General features: G+C 44.1%; 1 protein-coding gene across 4 annotated transcripts in view; it reads left to right on the top strand.

Annotated features, from left to right (window-relative positions):
* Positions 1–20,018, top strand: part of LOC140195264 (uncharacterized) — a 45,078-nt gene that overhangs the window by 17,898 nt on the left and 7,162 nt on the right. For 3 of the 4 annotated variants that reach the window (XM_072253325.1, XM_072253327.1, XM_072253324.1), the window contains exons 2-3: positions 5,937–7,140; positions 18,826–19,551. In XM_072253325.1, the coding sequence (XP_072109426.1) occupies positions 6,124–7,140; positions 18,826–19,551 (1,743 nt within the window). In that variant the 5' untranslated portion in view covers positions 5,937–6,123. Of the gene's footprint in view, positions 1–2,738; positions 2,834–5,936; positions 7,141–18,825; positions 19,552–20,018 lie in introns of those variants that run through there. The other variant, XM_072253326.1, reaches the window with a different exon arrangement.

Here is a 20,018-nt window from a genome sequence, read left to right on the forward strand (position 1 = left end):
TCTGTTCAGTTCATCTACATTAGCCGCGCCGCCGTCTTCTAGGAGCGTGTTGACCATAGTCTTGAGAGGGCGCCCAGAGTTCATCCTCCCGTGCTTGGGTCCCATATGATGACTAGGCTGGCAGGTAGCTCGCCTGGATTTTAGTGGAGAGCATCGGTGGGTCGTTATAGAGCTCGACGTTCATTATGTGTTGTTGCCAACTCACGTCAAGAGCCATCCGGAGCATTCATGTATAGCAACCATCTAGAGACTTTCGCATAGTCTTGGTGAGTGTCCATGTCTCACAGCTGTACGTCTGCTATGAAAATCCTCTTTTTAAGCCCTCTGGTCAGGTTCGACTTCCAGATTTCCTTCATGTCGTTCATAGCCCTCCACGCCAACGCCTTCCGTATCTTTATGTCCTTCTCCGAACTCATCATTCCTGACCCGGGGTACTTGTAGTCAAAGGCTTTCTTAATGGTATCATTCACTACGGTCTTGAGAGTACCTTCGTCACAGTTAAATGCCATGTACTCTGTCTTTTTAGTGTTTAGGTGAAATCCAACTTTATTGCACTCAATTTCCACTTCTGTCAGTAGCTGCTGTGCTTCCTCCATCTGGTCAGAGAGCAGGACTATGTCATCTGCAAAATTGAGATCTGTGAGTGTAACTGGTCTGAATCTATTGGTTCGTCCTGGTTTTATGGTAAAACCAAGCTTGTCATGATCTTTGGTAGCTTGACGCAGAGCGTAATCAAGGACGATTATAGAGATGTAGGGTGCCAGAGTGTCTCCTTGCAGCACACCGGCTAGGAACTCGAACACCGCTGTTTCTCCGTCTGGTGATACAGCTTTCGTTTGGTATAGCTGGACTCTATTGCTCTCAGTAGACGGTCTGGCACTCCGTAAGCTTTCAGGATCTTCAGCATTTTACCTCGGTGAATGGAGTCAAAAGCTTTGCGAAAATTGATGTAAGCAAGCACGGCTGGTAGCTTGTTCTTCTTGACTTCCTCGATGATCCTACGGAGAGCAAGTATTTGCATTACTGTCGTGCGCTTCTGCCGAAAACCATTCTGATTGAATCTTAGTGTAGGGTCAATGGCGGTGCGAATCCTGTTCAAGATCATCCGATTGTATAACTTTGCTAAGATGCAGGTCAAGTTGATACCGCGGTAGTTATCTGTCTTTGTGAGGGATCCAGACTTGGGGACTGGGATAATATTTGAGAGTGACCACCGTTCTGGTTTGTCGCCTTTCATCAGTGCCATATTACACATGTCCAGCAAGATGTCGTCCGGGTCGCGGTTCTTCAGGACATCTGGTGGTATCCCATCTGGTCCAGTGCTCCTGCTCTGTTTGACTGCATACTTGGCCTTCTTCAGTTCCTCAATGGTGAATGGGCCGTCATCGATGTCGACTTGCGTTAGTATTGTGGGTATGGCCTCTTCTTCTTCCGTGATCGTTGGAGGGCTTCACAGCAGGTTCTTAAAGTGGGTAAACCATGTCAGGACACGGTCCTCTGCTGTTTTACCACTTACTTGACCTGATGGGGACTTCTTCCGTCTACTGATCTCATTGACCAGGCGCCATGCTTCTCCATGCTGCATGTCTTCATTAGCAGCTTCTATCTCTCTAATCCTCTCAGCTAGTTCCTCTTCCTTCAGTCGGTCGTAGGTGGCAAAGAGATTCTTCTTTGCTGTCTTGAATCTGTCTCTTAGCTCTTCTGTTTCGCTCCTTCTAAGTTCAGCATGACAAGCATTGACCACACTTCTTGCTGCGACGACGTCAGAATGTTTCGAGATCCGACTCTTCTTGATTCGCTTCACAGTAGGCAAACTCTTTGTTGCATCTGTGTGTGCGTCTATGAGCCATTGATAGCAGTCGGTGGCAGTCTCTTCCTCCCCCCTTTCCAGTGGGCTGAAGCGATTTCTCACTTCCACTGTGTACTGGGCTTGAAGAACAGATTGTGAGGACAATGCCTTCCAGTCTATCTTCTCCTTGGGACCTGTGGCTATGGTTGCCGCAGGCTCAGTCTCACTTTCATTGACACTACTCTGTGGTCAGAACTGACCGAGTTGAAGGTGCTGTAGGCTTCCGTGTTGATCACACAATTACGCCATTTCGTTCTCATGAGGATGTAATCGAGCTGTTTCCTGTAGATGGAGGCTCTGTTTTCATATGTTCACAGTTTACCAGCTCGCTTCTTGAATTGTGTGTTGGCAGCAATGTGCTCCTGGATGAAATCAACTAGATATTGTCCATTTCTGTTGGTAAAGTCTTGATATGAGTATGGAACATCTTCCAGTCCGACCTGGGCATTAAAATCGCCGAGCACAGCCAGGAAGTTATGTGCCAATATTGAAGTGACAGCTTCGTGAAGTTTACAGTAGAAGGCCTCCACCCCCTCCTCGCTGCAGTTGTGCCGGGAGTAACAGATGATGACAGAGGTCACCGGGTTTCTGTCGAATTCCGCAGTAAGGATTCTGTCACTGACTGAGACTACGCCCCTCAGTGCCTTCTTCACCTTGCAGTTCAACATCAGCCCTACTCCACCTTGTGTTGACATCGTCGTCGGCTCTCTCCATGCGGACGAGGTGATGAGGTGCATCCCCTCTACCTCTGTGATCCTTATCTCTTCGTCAGGGTGTACATGACCGTGTTCTTGGATCCCCAGGATGGAGATCTCGTAGCTGCTTGCCTGTGATGCTAACTCTGTGCATCGAGGCAAGAGGCGGATGGTGTTTGCGTTGAAGGTCGAGATGATCTTTTTTACCTTACAACGCAGAAGAGGCGCAGTTCGCTCAGCCCCCTTGTCGGATTCAATCCTCCCTGTGGGGTTTGAGGTTAGAATGGAGGTAAGGAGGAATTCTTTAGCCAGAGACTGGTGAATCTGTGGAATGCTCTGCCACAGACCGCAATGGAGGCCAAGTCCATGGGTATATTTAAAGCAGAAGTTGATAGCTTCCTGATTGGTCAGGGCATCAAAAGATATGGCGAGAAGGCAGGTGTATGGGGTTGACAGGGATCTGGGATCAGCCATGATGCAATAGCAGAGCAAACTCGATGGGCTGAATGGCCTAATTCTGCTCATGTCTTATGGGTCACCGCCAGCCATGGCCGTTCGTCACATTCAGCTGTGATATTTCACTGTCCAATCAGCAGTAGCCTATTTTCAGCTGATTTGAACGAGGGAGAGTGGTGAGAGTGTAGAACTACAGATTACTGTTATGGAGCATAACCTTAACTCTTGGAAGTCTTTAAAGATTTCAGAAGGAGCCTGTGTTTAATTACACCTCTGTAATCTGAGTCTAAAACTAAAATCTTAATTCCTGGATTTGTTTCTTTACAATCCATCTGATAAAGTGCAGTGAATTGTGGAGCTTGCTCACAGCCTGTAACTGTCCGTTCTGCAGCTGAACTCGAAACTTAGATGGCGACCACATTCAGTTTTAGTTATTCTCTCTCGGGACGCGAATGCTGGCAGGAAGGCCTTTAGTTGTTAATGTTCATAGCTGGTGGTAAGATGTTCTGTTGAAACCGCTCGTTTGTGGTGAGGCTGCCTCATCATGCAGTTAGAGCAGGGGCCCGGTGTCTTATTTTGCATAACAACCTATTCCCATATTTTCTCCTCTTAATCGTACAGTTATGATCACGGACTTTCAACTAGCGTAGAATGGAGGCAGTATTTATTTGTAGGTAGTTTTCAGGATAGGCTTCTGTTTGATACGTTTGTAGATTAGGTCTGCATGTTTGTACATACATGTTTTTGTGTTTGCATGTGCAACTGATTATATTTATGAATATATCAGTAAATGTCCGAGCATGTTCGTTTGTGGTAAAGCAAAATTATTTTGTCCAGAGAAATATTTTGACCATAAGATATAGAAACAGGATTAGGCCATTTGACCCTTCGAGTCTGCTCCGCCATTCTGATTATTAACCCTGTCAACCCTAATCTGAGTTTTATCCCTTTAACCTTTGATGCCCTGAAGAATCAACGAGCTGTCAACCTTTACTTTAAATATACCCACAGCTGAAGTGTGGCAAAGAATTCCACAGATTCACCACTCTCTGGCTCAAGAAATTCCTCCTCATCTCTGTTTTAAAGGATCGTTCTTCTATTCTGAGGCTGTGGCCTCTGATCCTAGACTCACCCACTACTGGAAAAATCTTTCCACTTCCATTCTATCTAGGCATTTCAATATTTGATAGGTTTCAATGAGACACCCCCCCCACACTTTTTTTCTTGACTCCAGCGAGTACAGACCCAGAGCCATCAAAGGCTCGTCATACACTAACACTTTCATTCCTGGGATCACATGAAGGATTATGTAAATAACTGTTACCACTGAAGTTAGTTAATGCATTATGAAGATAATATAAATAATCCTGTGAACTTGCTTCGTAGTTTAATTCAGAGTCTCAGCTGCTTGGCATTCAGAACAGATGCTGAACAGGAAATAACCCCATTTTGAAAAATGATTGACTTTCTAATTTTGGGGTGCCATGCTAGCTTAGCGGTGAGCGTGACACTATTACAACTTGGGGCATCAGAGTTCAGAGTTCAATTCTGGTGCCGTCAGTAAGGAGTTTTCCATTTTCTCCGTGACCCTGTGGGTTTCTTCCAGGTGCTCTGGTTTCCTCCCACAGACCAAAGACTTTCTGTTTAGTAGGTTATTTGATCATTATAAATTGTCCTGTGGATAGGCTAGTGTTAAATAGATGGGTCGCTGGATAGCACAGCTCATTGGGCCAGAAGGGCCTTGTCTATGCTGTATCAAGACATAAATAAATACAGCATTAAACAAACAATGTGACACTTAGATAGGTAAATAGCTTCTTCCAATTGGTGTAGTGGAGGTGCTGTTCACTCTCTGGTTTGCTTTACATGGGTGAAACCAAGCACTGTAGATTGATGTACATATCACCTCTGTTCCCTTTGCCAAGATTGTGGAGTATGTTACAGGAGTCTGAGATTAAACCAGAGACTGTGTTGATATTTGAGAAAGTAATATAGATGAAAGAAGCTCATTGTAGAGAGGATGCATAGATGAGGAAACTCTTATGAGGCTGGACTACATTTGGCCGCAGACATTCTCTATTAAGACCACATACCTGGAGCAGAATTAGGCCACTCACCCCATCGACTCTGCTCCACCATTCCATCATGGCTGATTTATTATCTCTCTCAACTCCGTATTAAAGGTCTGTAATTCTAGTTTAAAATGTAGGAAACATCAACAGGTCAACTCTCCAAACCTGCTCCTGTATTTGCAGTGGATCCAGTCTTAGCCTCAAGGTTATTACTCTGCTCTCTTCCCATAACCCATGTTCACAGATTAACTGTCAATCTCTAGTTTACATACACTCAGTGTCCACTTTAGTAGGTACAAATATCTAATCAGCCAATCAGGTGGCAGCAGCAATATATAAAAACATGCAGGCATGGTCAAGAGGTTCAGTTCTTGTTCAGACCAAATGTCAGGATTGCGGAGGAATGTGATCCAAGTGACTTTGACCATGGAATAATTGTTGGTGCCAGATGGGGTGGTTTGAGTATCTCAGAAACTGCTGATCTCCTGGGATTTTCTCACTCAACAGTCTCTAGACTTTACAGAGAAATGTCCAGTGAGCATTCGGTCTGTGGGTGAAAACACCTCGTAATGAGAGAGATCAGAGGAGAATGGCCAGACTGATTTGAGCTGAAGGAAAGCGATCGTAATAAAAAGTTGTTTTAAGTGTTTCACTGGACTTGGGCACTACTGGCCCGAGTTAAATAGATCTGCGTTTCTCATAGACCATATATATGAATCAGGGTTTTTTGTGGAGTTATTTGCGGTAAGATTTTATTATGATATCTGCTCTAATCTGGATTATTTTCAGTGTGAACTCAACAAATTGCACTCATTTAGAATTTAATCCAGATAATAACATTACACCCTTTTCTTGTGCTTTCAGGACTTGGAGCTACTGGCTGTCTTCCTTGGTTTGGTAACTGCCTCTCCTTTGGCTTTCAAACATCAAGAGGTGTCCATCAGACTTCTGGGATTGTGTTGAACCCCATCACTGGCTTCACCTTCTGCCACAAGCCAGCAATTAGCGTTCACTAGAGAGTCTCCTCCGAGAAATTTGACCCACAGGAGCTATGAACCCAAACCAGCTGAGTCCTGAGCCCCAGACAGCACTGAGTCCAAAGCCTTGCAGCAACCTCCCTAATAGCTGTGGGCAAGTCCACTCCTCCATCGCCTCTCCAGCAAGCGGCTTGGCGGCCAGCCCCTTTCCCGCAGCAGGTTTGGGCATCATGCAGAACATGACCAGCCCTGGAACCTACATCCAGATCCCCACCAACGCCGAGGTCCGCTGCATCTCCACGCTCTCCTTGCCCCCAGCGGTCCAGAGGAAGATCTATGGTGGAGCCTGCAGCCCGCCGAAGGGCAGTGACAGTAGCAAGCCCTCTATTGCCATCTACATCTACCCTGTCAACCCAATCAAGCTGTCCGAGGCCAAGCGCCTTCTTCCTTTGACACACAAGCCATTGTCGCCAGACTGTGGAGCTAAGGGTGTGACTGATTCAGAGGAGAAGCCCATTTCTCCACCAGCCCAAGTGCCAAATAAGAAAACATCCTCAAGGAGACAGGACATCAAAATAAATCAACCTGCAAAGGATGCTATTGTTACCCCAACTCCTGTTTCAGTTAAATTTTGTAATAACCTGGCCTCTCAGGTGCTGAAAACATACGTGAAGCTGCAGGGAAAAGGGGGATGCATGGACGACTTGATGCAGACTTACTTCAACAATCCACTGGAGGTCAAGTCTGCCAATTCGTTCAAAGACAATGCCCTGCTCCTCTTCAATGGGCAGCTGTTTTTCCTCGCCCAGAAAGGCACTGAAATACCTGCCGCGGCAATGAAAGGGAAGCCGTTGGCAAGGGAATCGGATGCGCAGGAGCCCAGCGTGGTTGAAGGGGAGACAGGTGGCTTTGAGCATAGGATTGATACTGGTCAGATCTCCACCAGCTCTTCAGCTGCAAGGCGTGAGATTGATCCACAGGCATTGAAGCGGGAACACGAGACCAATAGGAAAGAATGCACTGCAAAGGGAGGTGATGGCTTAAATTGCCCTTCCAAAACTCGGCAAAATGGATTGGAGATGACGCAGCAGGTGAAATGCTTTCATGACTACTGTTTAACATTGGTGGACCATGTAGTTAGCTTCTGTACAACTGTTTAGCTGATAATAATAATAATTTTCACAACCTGATCTCATTGTCTTATTCGGCAGTGATTTCTTGAGCAATGTCTATTTCATACTATAGACAATCTGCAGGTTATGGGGTTCTGTTCCTGAGAGCTGTTCATTGCTCAAACTGTCCGTATTTGGAAATGAGCAACAGCTCTGTCTGCCACAACAAGCTGAATTTCCTGGTGGCCACCCATTTTAATTCCATTCCCCATTTCCATTCCTATATGTCGGTCCATTGCCTCTGCTGCTGCCACGATGAGGCTAAACTCATGTTGAAGGAGTAACAGTTCATTATGTTGTTATAAGAGCTATGGGTAACCCTAGGTAATTTCTAAAGTAAATACACGTTCGGCACAGCATTATGGGCAGAAGGGCCTGTATTGTGCTGTAGGTCTTTTATGTTTTTATGTTTCTTCTAGTCTCCAACCTGACAATGGCATGAACATCAGCTTGTTTAACTTCCACTAAATTCTCCCCCACCCCCCATCTCTTTTTTCCATTTCCCCACCTGGCTCTTCCCTTATCCTATCTCATCTCCTCACCTTCCCATCACCTACTTCTCCATCTTCCCTTTCTCAAATCATCCACTCTTCACTCCTATCAGATTCCTTCTTCAGCCCTTTACCTCGTCCACCTATCACCTCCCAGCTTCTCAATTCATCCCCCCTCCTTCCTCACCTGCTCTCACCAACACCTGCCAGCTTGTACTCCTTCCCCTTCCTCCACCTTCTTATTCTGGCATCTTCCCCACCCTTTCCAGTCCTGATGAAGGATTTGTCCAAAATGTCATCTGCTTATTCCTCTCCATCGATGCTACCTGATCTGCTGAGTTCCTCCAGGATTTTGTGTGTGAGCTGTAGCAGTGTTTGGCAGAGGAACACAGAAACTGCTACGACAGTGAGCGAGCAGGTTCAGATTCAGGATGGCGGGTGGTCTTGCTGACCCAGTCAGCCTGCTCGGCATGCTCAGCTCTGCTCCACTCCACCCAGCCTCTGACTTGTCCAAAGAAAAGATTCTGCAGATGCTGGAAATTCAGAGCAACACACACATAACGCTGGAGAGACTCAGCAGGTCAGGCAGCATTGAGGGAGGGTTATTAAGAGTTGACGTTTTGGGCCGGGACTGGAAAGGAAGGGGGAAGAAACCAGAATAAGAAGGTGGGGAGAGGGGAAGGAATAAAAGCTGGTAGGTGATAGGTGAGGGGGAAGGGGAGAATGAAGTGAGAAGTTGGGAGGGGACCGGTGAAAGAGGTGAAGGGCTGAAGAAGGAGGAACCTGACTGAAGAAGAGAGTGGACCTTGGGCGAAAGAGAACCAGAAACCGGTGATAGGTGGGTGAGGAGAAGAGAAGAAGTACGAGGGGAGAAATTACCAGAAGTTCCATAAATTGATGTTCTTGCTGCCAGCTTGGAGGCTACCCAGACGGAATATGAGAGGTTGCTCCTCCAGCCTGAGAGTGGCCTCATTTTGGCTGTGCAGGATCCCATATATTGGAATGCAAATTGGAACTGGAATTAAAATGGTGGGACACTGGGAAAATATCCCTGTTGTGGATGGAGCAAAAGTGTTCAACAGTGTGCCCCCCCCCCCCCCGGATTTTTACAGCTTTGTCGGGTTGTGGGGTGAGGAGAGAAGACATGCAGAAATGGCCGCTCTCCACCCAGCAGAAGATGACTGGAGCCTCACGTTATCTGACTCACCCATCCCTTTCCCCTTCCCCTTGAATGTAGAGGATGTCCATAAGTCTGATGTTTATAACCCGGGGAGGAGCTGTATGTGTAGCCGTCCATAATAATTCAAAAGAATGGTAGCCTCCTGTGTCCTCATTGAAGGGTATCAGCCCGAAATGTCAGCCGTTTATTTCCCCTTCATAGATGCTGCCTGACGTGTGGAGATCCCCCAGTATTTAATGTGCGTTGCTCTGGATTCGCAGCATCTGCAGAATCGCTTGTGTTTCCAACTTTATAACACATTGTTTATGGCTAGGCTGGAACATTGTGTGCAGTCCTGGTAGCCACACTACTGGAGGGAGGTGATTGCAGTGCAGTAGGTCAGAATAGATTCACCGGGAATGGACAATTGGAACATTGAGGAGAAAATGAGTTGGCTTGGGGGAGGGATCTGATAGAAGTATTCAAAATCATGTGAGACACAGGGTAGAAAGGAAGAAGTTTCTCTTCTCCCCCCCTGCCCCCCCATCCGGCAGAGATGTCTGAGACCCAAGGGGATATAATTCCAGAGGGTGTAGGTTGAAGGTGAGAAGTGAGGAGTGGGGCAATACTTCCTTTTGCCTTGAGGGTGGTTGAAGTCTGGAATGTAGTGTCTTAGAAGGTGATGGAGACAGGTACTCTCAAGATATTTAAGAAGCATGTGAATCGCCAAGGTATGGTAGGCTGTGGCTCAGTGGGATTAATATCAAGTTTGTTCAACCATTCTTGAAAACCCACGAATACAGCCAAAAGAAACAGTGTTACTCCGGAGCCAAAGTATAAAACACAATACCAACAGTCATACACAGCACAAGGCACACATATAGCAAATGTAAAACAGCAGTAAAATACAGTCACATTGAGTCCCTGAATGTTGCGGCTATCTGCCGTTAAACATATTACAGCTTGTCTTCTGCTGAGTGAACACTGGGGGGCAGAGCTGACTCCAGTACGGATGCTGCAGCACTCCGCCTCCAGCGCTCTGGTGGAGCAGACCAACTCCGCCTCTCTCCTGGGCGGCTGCAAACAGCCAACACCGCGGCTTGAGGCCGTGCAGCTCCCCTGCTGTCTGCACTGAAGCTTGCCAATAAAACAGTGAATTGAGCTTGTGGTATTCCTCATTACTGATGTCCCACAAGGTCTTGCGATCACAAGTAAAGCACTAGGACAGTTACTTGCTGCTAGACTGCAAATTGTTGATGGGGTGAACTTGCAGTATTTTCTTAATGTCCACCAGGGTTTTGTGATCGTAACCAATATGTTTTTTTAAAAAAGGCAATAACACCTTTGTTGACCCCGCAGAAGCTGCTGTGTCGAAGTGCGCCGCCATCTTCCCGGAAGTGACATGGATGTGTAGATGATGTTGGGTGTAGATGTGGCTGTATGACTGTGATTTTGTGGGCTTATGTCAAGTGGCTCCCTGCTTTCAAAGTTCAAAGTACATATATGTCACCATATACAACCCTGAGGGCCTGGATGGCAGGGGTCCCTGATGATAGGTGCGACAGCGCTCTATGTTGATGTGTTTGTTATGGGAAGGGCTTTACCTGTGATAGACTGGGCTGTATCCACTACCTTTGTAGGTCATTTGTGTTGCCATACCAGGCTGTGTTGCAACTAGTCAGAATACACTCCACTGTAGATCTACAGAAGTTTGTTAAAGTTTTAATTATCATGCCAAAGCTTTGCAAGCTTCAAAGAATGGAACGGCATTGCTGTGTTTTCTTGCATGCTGGGCCCAGGACAGATGTTTTGAAATGATAACACTGAGAAATTTAAAGTTGCTGTCCCTCGCCACCTCTGATACATGATGAGGTCTAGCTCATGGACCTCCAATTTCCTCCTCCTTGTTGACATTGAGTGACAGGTTGTTTTGGCACCACTCAGCCAGATATTGTGATTAGTGTGATTATACTCACTGCTTCTTACTTTTAACCATTACCTTTGTTCTGTCCCCTGCCGGAATTCTCTCTTCCCAACAACATCTCTCCGAATCAATACAGTGGATTTGGTTAATTGAAGCAGCTGCTCATTTGTGACAACCCTCAAAGAGCAAAAACTAATCGGGAAAATAGCCGGGATTCCCTTCATCTATTTGGGAGACAATGCTGCTGCTTAATCAGGGCAGGAGATTGTTGCTGAACAGTTTCTAACTAGCGCCAGTTGTGTGCACTTGTGTGACCATTAGACACAACAACATGCTTCGAGTGAACTGTTTTTAAATAGCATCAGTTGTATGTGTTTGTGTTCAGAAACCAGTGTTTTGTCACTGATAGTGGGTGAGAAATAAGCAGTAAGACAACTCTAAACTGTTTACTCACAAGTATTTAGGCTTGGAGAAACAGTCAGGAGCGAAAATGAAACAATTGACAATTATCTTGAATGATACAACGAAAATGAAGATTTGGAGGATACAATCGTTGATAGCATTGTATGAAGGCAGTCTATTATGTACACTGTCTGTCTGCGCTGATTTTGTTTATTTACAGTCAGAAGAGTGCAACAGAGATGAATTAGAAACTATTACCCAGTTTTATTGTACTGTAGTAGTATTAATAGTGTTCTAATTTGTTCTGTATTTCATTTACGTACATAATTTGTTACTCAGTTTGCTTTTTTTATACCTATTTTCATGGAACTAACTAATTGGGGCAGCTGCTTAATTGGGCCTAAATGCATTCGGACATATGGGGACCAGTACATCCTTCCTATAAAGGGGTGACCAGAACTGAACACAATATTCCAAGTGTAGTCTGACCAGGGTTTCATACAGCTGCATTATTACCTTGTGGCTCTTGAACTCAGTCCCCTGACTAAGGAGGGCTAACACACGATATGCCTTCTTAACTACCCTGTCAACTTGTGCTGCAGCTTTGATAGCTCTAAGGACATGGACCTGAAGATCCCTCTGTCCCTCCACTGTCAAAAAATGTATCTGCTTTTCTGTGTTTATCAGTTCTCTAATGGTGTCTGCAATTACTTCACAAATAATATTATTGAAGGACGATTACTTATGTATCATAAATACAGCTCAGTGACTGTTACACCCCTTTGGAAAAATTAAAAATGTTTTATGGTTTTCACAGTGTATTTACCATATTTTACTATGACCAATACAAGATTGAAGTAATAAGCTTATATTATTCTGATGTTAGAATCAGAATTAGATTTACTATCATTGACTGATGTGGTGAAATTTGTTGTTTTATGCATTCAATTATTTTTAATATAGAGTGGATTCTGGTTAATTGGGCCATCAGTTAATTGGACCACCAACTTACTTGGGACACTCTTGAAGAACAAAAACAAATCAAGAAAATAGCCGGGATTACTTTCACTTATTTGGGACAGGAGACTGTTGCCTAATATTTTCTGACTATTGTCAGTCATGTGCACATCATTTGATTGTTAGACACTACACCGTGCTTTGAGTGACAGTTTTTAAATAGCGTTCGTTGTATGTATTTGTGTTCAAAAAGCAGTGATTTTTGTCACTGATAGTTGGCGAGAAATAAGCAGAAAGAGCATTCAGAATTGTTTTGCTCATTGCAGCTTCAAGATATGGTGAGAAGACAGGTGTATGGGGTTGAGTGGGATCCAGGATCAGCCATGATGGAATGGTGGAGTAGACTCGATGGGCTGAATGGCCTAATTCTGCTCCTTTGCCTTATGGTCTTATTCAGGCTTGGAAATGCCAGAAATGGTCAGGAGTGAAAATCAAACAATTTCACTACTTCAAGTTTGGAACTATGAAGAACTTGAAGTTATCAACCATCATCTCAAATGTTACCTTTGGTCCCCACTAGACATTCACCTCATACCAGTGGCTCAAAGTAGGGTTTCCATGTAACAGTGACCATCCCCCCGTGCACTGCTTCAACAGGCGGGCTAAACCAGGTGGGTGTATCCACCGAGCCTCATACCCCAGTGAGATAGAGACATACTTTTCTTAGTTTGCCAAGTCAGCTCTCTCAAATTGGGAAGATTGATCAATAGGGAGATCTAACGGCCAGGAAGGTGTTTCTGCAATGCTATGTAGAGAGTATGACAAGGCACAGAAGAAGTCGTGGTCATCCACTATAACCCAGGAAGACTCAGTTGTGATGCCTACTTGTACCACAAGACCCTATCTTCCAAGGTCGAGAGAGTTGAACTGACGCAGTGCATCAGATCTTCCACTTTAATAACTCTCTTGTACAGGTTCCACTGTCATTGTCAGACACGATGGACCCACCAGTAATATGGTAGTGCTCTAATCTGACGTACATAACTTGTTACTCAGTTAAATGGTGGTTTGTCTTTTGTATAACTTTTAATGATTTCCATGAAACTTCAGCTAATTGGAGCAGCCATTTAATTGGGCCAATACATACTGGTCCTGATGTTTCCCAATTAACCGGAATCCACTGTATTTCTTATTGTAAGGTATAGTTTTTTATTGAATATAAAAAATTACTATGAGTTACAATATGAAATATATAGAAAATGGTAAGTAATGAAACAGGAGAGTAAAATAGTGAGGTAGTGTTCGTGGGTTTATTGCCCATTCAGAAATATGATGGCAGAGGGGAAGAAGCTGTTCCTGAAACATTGAGGGTGTGTTGTCAGATGCCTGTACCTCCTCTCTAATAGTAATAATGAGAAGAGGGCATGTCTTAGATAGTAGGAGCCCTTAATGATAGATGCTGTCTTTTTGAGGCATCACCTTTGAAGGTGTCCTGGATGCTGTGGAGGCTAGTGCCCGTGATGGAGCTGGCTGAGTTCACAACTTCGTGCAATTTTTACTGATTCTGAGCAGTGACCTCTCCATACCAGACGGTGACACAATGCGCTCCACCAGGCATCTGTGGACATTTGCAAGAGTATTTTTCAAAGTCAAAGTATAATTTATTCTCTTTTCTTTATCAACCTTTTTATTAATTTTAAAAAAAGTACAAACAAGAGGAGAATTATCTCAAATATCTGTATGGATAACAATACATATAAAAGGTAAGATAAACATTATCAAGATCATACATAGTATTAATCTAATAATATATCATAAAAAATAAGATAATCAATTCTCTTATCATTTCATTAAAAAGGAAAAAAAGATTAAGAAACTTTTATAATTCTTTATATGTATAAAAAAAAGAACCCCACTATTCTCTATAAACAAAAACAAAAGGTAAAAAAAAAGAAAAAGAAAAAAAAAGGACTGGGCAGCCCATTCTGAGAATAAAAGCAAGAAGAAAGAGAAACTTTCTGATCAAATCCAAAGTTTCGAGAAAGTAACTGGAAGAGCAATAAATCAAACCATATGAAGATATTGAAATATTGAATAAAAGGTCACCAGGTTTCTTCAAATTTAAAGGATGTATAATTTATTATTATCAGAGTACATGCATGTCACCACATACAACCCTGAGATTCTTTTTCCTGCAGGCATACTAAGCAAATCTATAGAACTGTAACTGTAAACAGGATCAATGAACAACAAACTGTGCAAATACAGATCTAAATAAATAGCAATAACTAACAAGAGAATGAAATAATGAGATAAAGAGTCTTAAAGTGAGACAATCACTTGTGGGAACACCAGAAATAAAATGACTGTAGTTATGCTCTTGTGTTCAAGAACCTGATGGTTAAGGGATTGTAACTGTTCTTGAACCTGGTGGTACGAGTCCTAAGGCACTTGTACCTTCTACCTGATGGTAACAGTAAGAAAAGAGCATGGCCTGAGTGGTGAGGGTCTTTGATGATGGATGCTGCTTACCTATGGCAACATTTCATGTAGGTGTGCTCAATGAATAGGAGGGCTTTACACATGATGCATTTGTCTGAATCCACTACCTTTTGTAGGATTTTCCTCTCAAAGGCTTTGGTGTTCCCATACCAAGCCATAATGCAGCCAGTCACCACACTTTCCACCACACATCTGTAGAAGTTTGACAAGGTTTTTGATGTTATGCCAATTCTCTGCAGACTCCTGAGGAAGTAAAAGTGCTGTCTTGCTTCGCAATAATATTTATATGATGTGTCCAGGACAGGTCCTCTGAGATAGTGACACCCAGGAGTTTAAAGTTACTGACCCTCTCCACCTCTGATCCTCCAATGATTACTGGCTCATGCACCTCTAGTTTCCTGTCCTGAAGTCTACAATCAGTTCCTTGGTCTTGCTGACATTGAGTTAGAGGTTGTTGTTATTACACAACTCAGCCGAGTTTTCAATCTCCTTCCTGTATGCTGATATGACCCACAACAGTAGTATCATCAGCAAATTTGTATAGGGTGTTGGGGCTGTCTTTGGTGACAAATCCAGTTTCCTGGAGCTCCTAATGAAATATAACCATTGGCATGCTGTCGTCATGATCACATCAATGGGATGGATAGATCTTCAGAGATGTTGGCACCCAGCTACTTAAAACTGCTTACATTTTCCAGTGCTGACCCCTGAATTAGGACCTTTAGATGACCACTTGAATCATCCAGGTACACAGGGCTATGGACCAAGTGCTGGAGATGGGATTGTTGTGGATGGATATCAGGTGTGGGTTTAATGGGCTGAACCATGTGACTGTGAGTATGACGTTCTCCCTCTTGAAGGTCTCCTCAATTCTGGGGAGGCTAATGCCCATTTTTACCTACGCATGGAGCAAGAATGACAACAGAGTAGTGCAATTAAACCTTTTTTATTGAGTCATGTTAGTAATGGTACATGCTGGGTAACTTGCAGTCTGCGAATGATGAACAGGGCCCGCCGAGACGAAAGTGTAGGTTTTTGAAAAGTCTACGCCTAAAAGACAGTGCTTGCTGTGTGTAGGAGGCCCACTGAATTCACTGTGCTATCAAAGAGCCGCATGTGCACCCGCCACATTCTCACAATCGGTCTGATACGGTACACCCATGGTGGAGCTGGCTGAGGTTACCATTATCTGTAGTTTTTCCCCTTTTGTCCCAATGGTTCCCAAATAATAATTATTGCTCCCAGTAATTGGTTAGATTTTCCTTCTCTTGCCTCACTTTGGAAAATCCATGTAGTTAGTGAACCGCATATTCTCAATTGCCACACACACCTTCTCAAAGCAGCTGAGGCTCTGATGGTTCTTCAGCTGTCTCACAGGCACTTTGGAAAAATTATATCTATTTAGAAATACAGTGTGCAATAGGCCCTTCCAGCCTCTTGAGCTGCACCACGCAGCTTCCACTGATTAAACCCTAGCCTAACCACTGGGCAATTTACAATGGTCAATTAACCTACTAACTATTATGTCTTTGGACTGTGGGAGGAAGCTGAGCACCCAAAGGGAACCTTTGCATTCCATGGGGAGGGTGTTTACACTCCTTATAGAGGATGCAAGAATTGAGCTCTGGCCTCTGGAGCACTCCAAGCTGTAATAGCGTCGTGCCAACCCTGGCGCCCAGTTCTGTGAGTGATGACTGCCAGAGTGGGTGTGATTATTGGTCCTACTTCATCATCATGCGGTGTTGTGAGGAACTGACTGCAGGGCTTTAGCTTTTGTTTGTGTGCATTTGTCTATGATTGGGGTGAATATTGTTTGGAGCTTTAAAGTCTGTTGATATTTGTTTCCACAATTCACACTCAGTAGCCAGGTATGAGACCCGATGTGGTCTTCTGCTGAGGTAGCCCATCCACTTCAACGTTCCGGGATGCTCTCTTGCACACCACTGTTGTAATGTGTGGTTATTTGAGATACTGTCACCTTCCTGTTGGTTTGAACCAGTCTGGACATTCCCCTCTGACCTCTCTCATTAACAGGCATTTTTGCTCATGGAACTGCTACTCACTGGATGTTTATGTTTCTTTCCCCATCCTCTGTAAACTCCAGAGACTGTTGTGTGTGAAAATCCCAGGAGATCAGCAGTATCTGAGATACTCAAACCACCCCGTTTCGCACCACCAATCATTCCACGGTCGTAGTTACTTAGATCACATTTCTTCCCTATTCTGATGTTTGGTCCGTACAGCAACTGAACCTCTTGACCACGTCTGCTTGCTTTTGGGCATTGCATTGCTGTCACACGATTGGCTGATTAGATATTTGCATTAACGAGCAGGTGTACCTAATAAAGTGGACACACGTGTGTTGCAAGGAAACTCCTGTTTAGACAGTTAAAACCTTTCTTATCTTACATTGAGTGAGAATGCCTTTGAAGTTGGTATTCTCACGAACTGAAACTTTATGGTTAAAAATGCAGGCCCCTGATACATGGTTTAAACCAGTTTGATGAAGGGTCCCTGCCTGAAACGTTGACTGTTCACTCCATAGATGCTGCCTGGCCTGCTGAGTTCTTCCAGCATTTTGTGTGTGTTGCTCTGCATTTCCAGCATCTGCAGAATCTCTTGTGTTTATAGTTTAAATGAGTGGTCTTTCTGTCTTGAAAGTTGTTTTTAAGACAGGTGAAGGCCTTAAACTGAAAATGGTAGCGTTCAACTGAATATTTTTACCCTTAAAAAATAGGGTTGCTTTTTAAGTACAAGTCTGATTTAAGGCTATGCAATTTTTAAGGAAAATATTTGATTATTGTTGATATTGTGTGGGTGCCATGGGAGCATAATGGTTCGCACGACACTATTACAGCTTGGGGTTTCGGAGTTCAATTCTGACACCATCTGTAAGGAGTCTGTACATCCCTCCCCCCATAACTGTGTAGGTTTTCTCCCAAAGCCAAAGATGTACTGTTTGGTAGGTTAATTCATCATTGTAAATTGTCCCATGACTAGGCTAGGGTTAAATCAAGGGTTGCTGGATGGCATGGGTTGAAGGGCCAGAAGGGCCTATTCTGTGCTGTATCTCTAAATAAAAATAAAATAATGGTATTCAGTATTTTGAGGAATACCTGCATTATTTGCCTATCAAGATGACTGTCTTCATTAAGCAAGGGTTCGTAGAATGATGTTATGTCTTTTGAAGCTATGAGAATTGTGCTGCTTTGGTAACAACACTGTGAGCAGCTGTGAAACAGAACCTCTGACACGTGAGCTGCGCCTGTTTATATTCTGGCGACATTGGGGGCACAGGAACTGAGGAACGACTGCAGTACCGGCTCTCGGAGTTGCTCTGCTCCTGATACCTTCATTCACTCTGGAGTAGTTTGTTGTGAATTCTGTCTGTCTCCCCTTCTGCTTGCTCGTCGATGCAGGGAATGATAGCAACACAGGCAAAATGTTGGGGAAACTCAGCAGGTCAGGCAGCATCTATGGAAATGAATAAACAGTCGATGTTTTGAGCCGAGACCCTTCATCGGGACTGGAAAGAATACAAATGAGGGGGAGGGCAAGGAAGATAGCTAGAAGCAGGTGATAGATGAAGCCAGGTGGGTAGGAAAGGTAAAGGACCGGAGAGAAAGGAATCTGATAGGAGGTGAGCGTACTATAGGAGAAAGGGAAGGAAGAGACTTGGGTGAGGAGAAGAGTTACGAGGACAGAGTGGGGAATAGAAGAAGAGGGAAGAAAAAGAGGGAAAAAATACCGGAAGGAGAAATCGATGTTCATCATTAAGAATGAATTAATAACCATGTCAAGCACTTCCCCTTTAACATTCCACCCCATTTCTTAACTAACATAACTGAATGGAAATATAGTGCATATGATAGTATGTTTTTTCTGAATAGTGTGTCATATCATGTTGTCCTGCAACTGTCTGTAAGAAGTTTTTATGTTCTCCCCATGACTATGTGGGTTTCTTTGGGTGCTCTGGTTTCCTCCCACAGTCCAAAGACATGCGGGTTAATTGGACACGTGTATTTGGGTGGTGTGTGCCTGTTGGGCTAGAGGGGCCTGATACCATGCTGAATCTCTAAACTTTAAAAAATATAATTTGAGGGAAACACTATTATCTACTGTAAGTTCAATACTCCTATGCATTTTGTGTACTCTTTTTTTCCCTGCAGATTGTGAAGTGGCTGCCGAATTCTCTTCCAGCAAGCTGTGTGAGAAGGCCTATGTTCTCCGAAAACAGGGACTTGCTCCTGAAAGCAGGCATCCATTATGATGTCAGTGTTTGTCTTCACAGAATCTCCTTGAGTGGTAATGCTGACACTTCGGTTCACCGGGTGGAACGTCCTGCAAGAAATATTCCGCAGCTTTGCAAAGAACCTGAACGGGTGCACTTGGAAGAATGCCCTAAGCTCTCTCGAGAGCCTGAGCTGTCAGAGATCGAGGAGTGTCTAGAGCTCACGGGGGAACCTGAGTTGAAGGCGTGCCCACAGCTTTCCAAAGAAGTTGATTTTGGAGATTTGGAAGAAAATTCTGATACCTCAAAGATTACCACATCATTCCCATCCAAAGAATGTCCAGATCTCTCCAAAGAATCCGGGCCTGTAGTAATGGAGGAATGTGCATCCATTTTAAAAGTGCTTAAACCAGGCGAACTGGAGGGGTGCTCTAGTATCTCGAGGGAGGCCAGCCCAGTATCGCTGGAAGAAAGCCAGGGAAATTTCAAAAACAATGTCTCAGTGACTTTGCAGGAAGATAGAGGTGCCTGTGGCACACCAAGTTCGGCAGACCTCAGAGAACAATTGGAACCTAGTGTGAACTTGAGCTGTGCGGGTTTGAAAGACTGTCAAGCAGAGTTGGACGAGGATTTCCACAGCAAAGACAGAAGGAAGCGCGAAGAGGTATTTAATTTTATTAAGAGTGTGATGGTGATCTGTGTAACGCAGAAAAACGAAACAAAGCATCGAGGTGAATGAATCTGAAATACTCAGTAGTCAAACAACTACTGAAAAACTCAGCTTTGTATATTATAGAATTTTAATTCAGAAATTCCTTTCATGAACGAGGAATAGGTACAGTGCTGCTTGAGCATAAAGTTGTCTCTGATTTCAATGTTAAGGAACCACTGTTAGGTGAGTCCAGAATATCGTCAGCACGAACTAATTTATTTCTGCAGCGTACAGGTTTCAAATCGACAGCTTGTTTTGGTGCTTTGGTTCTAATTTTGGAAACCAGGAAAACAAGCAGAAGTTTCCACAGGAGACTTCCCAGCTGCAGTTGATTATTAACCTGTGGTTAACCAGTCTGTATCAACCTGCTCACCTGCAGCTTCACTGTCACTTACAAGTTCATGGGCACTTTAGTCCAT

This window comes from Mobula birostris, chromosome 3 (genome assembly GCF_030028105.1).
Source record: "Mobula birostris isolate sMobBir1 chromosome 3, sMobBir1.hap1, whole genome shotgun sequence".
Taxonomy (NCBI): Eukaryota; Metazoa; Chordata; class Chondrichthyes; order Myliobatiformes; family Myliobatidae; genus Mobula; species Mobula birostris.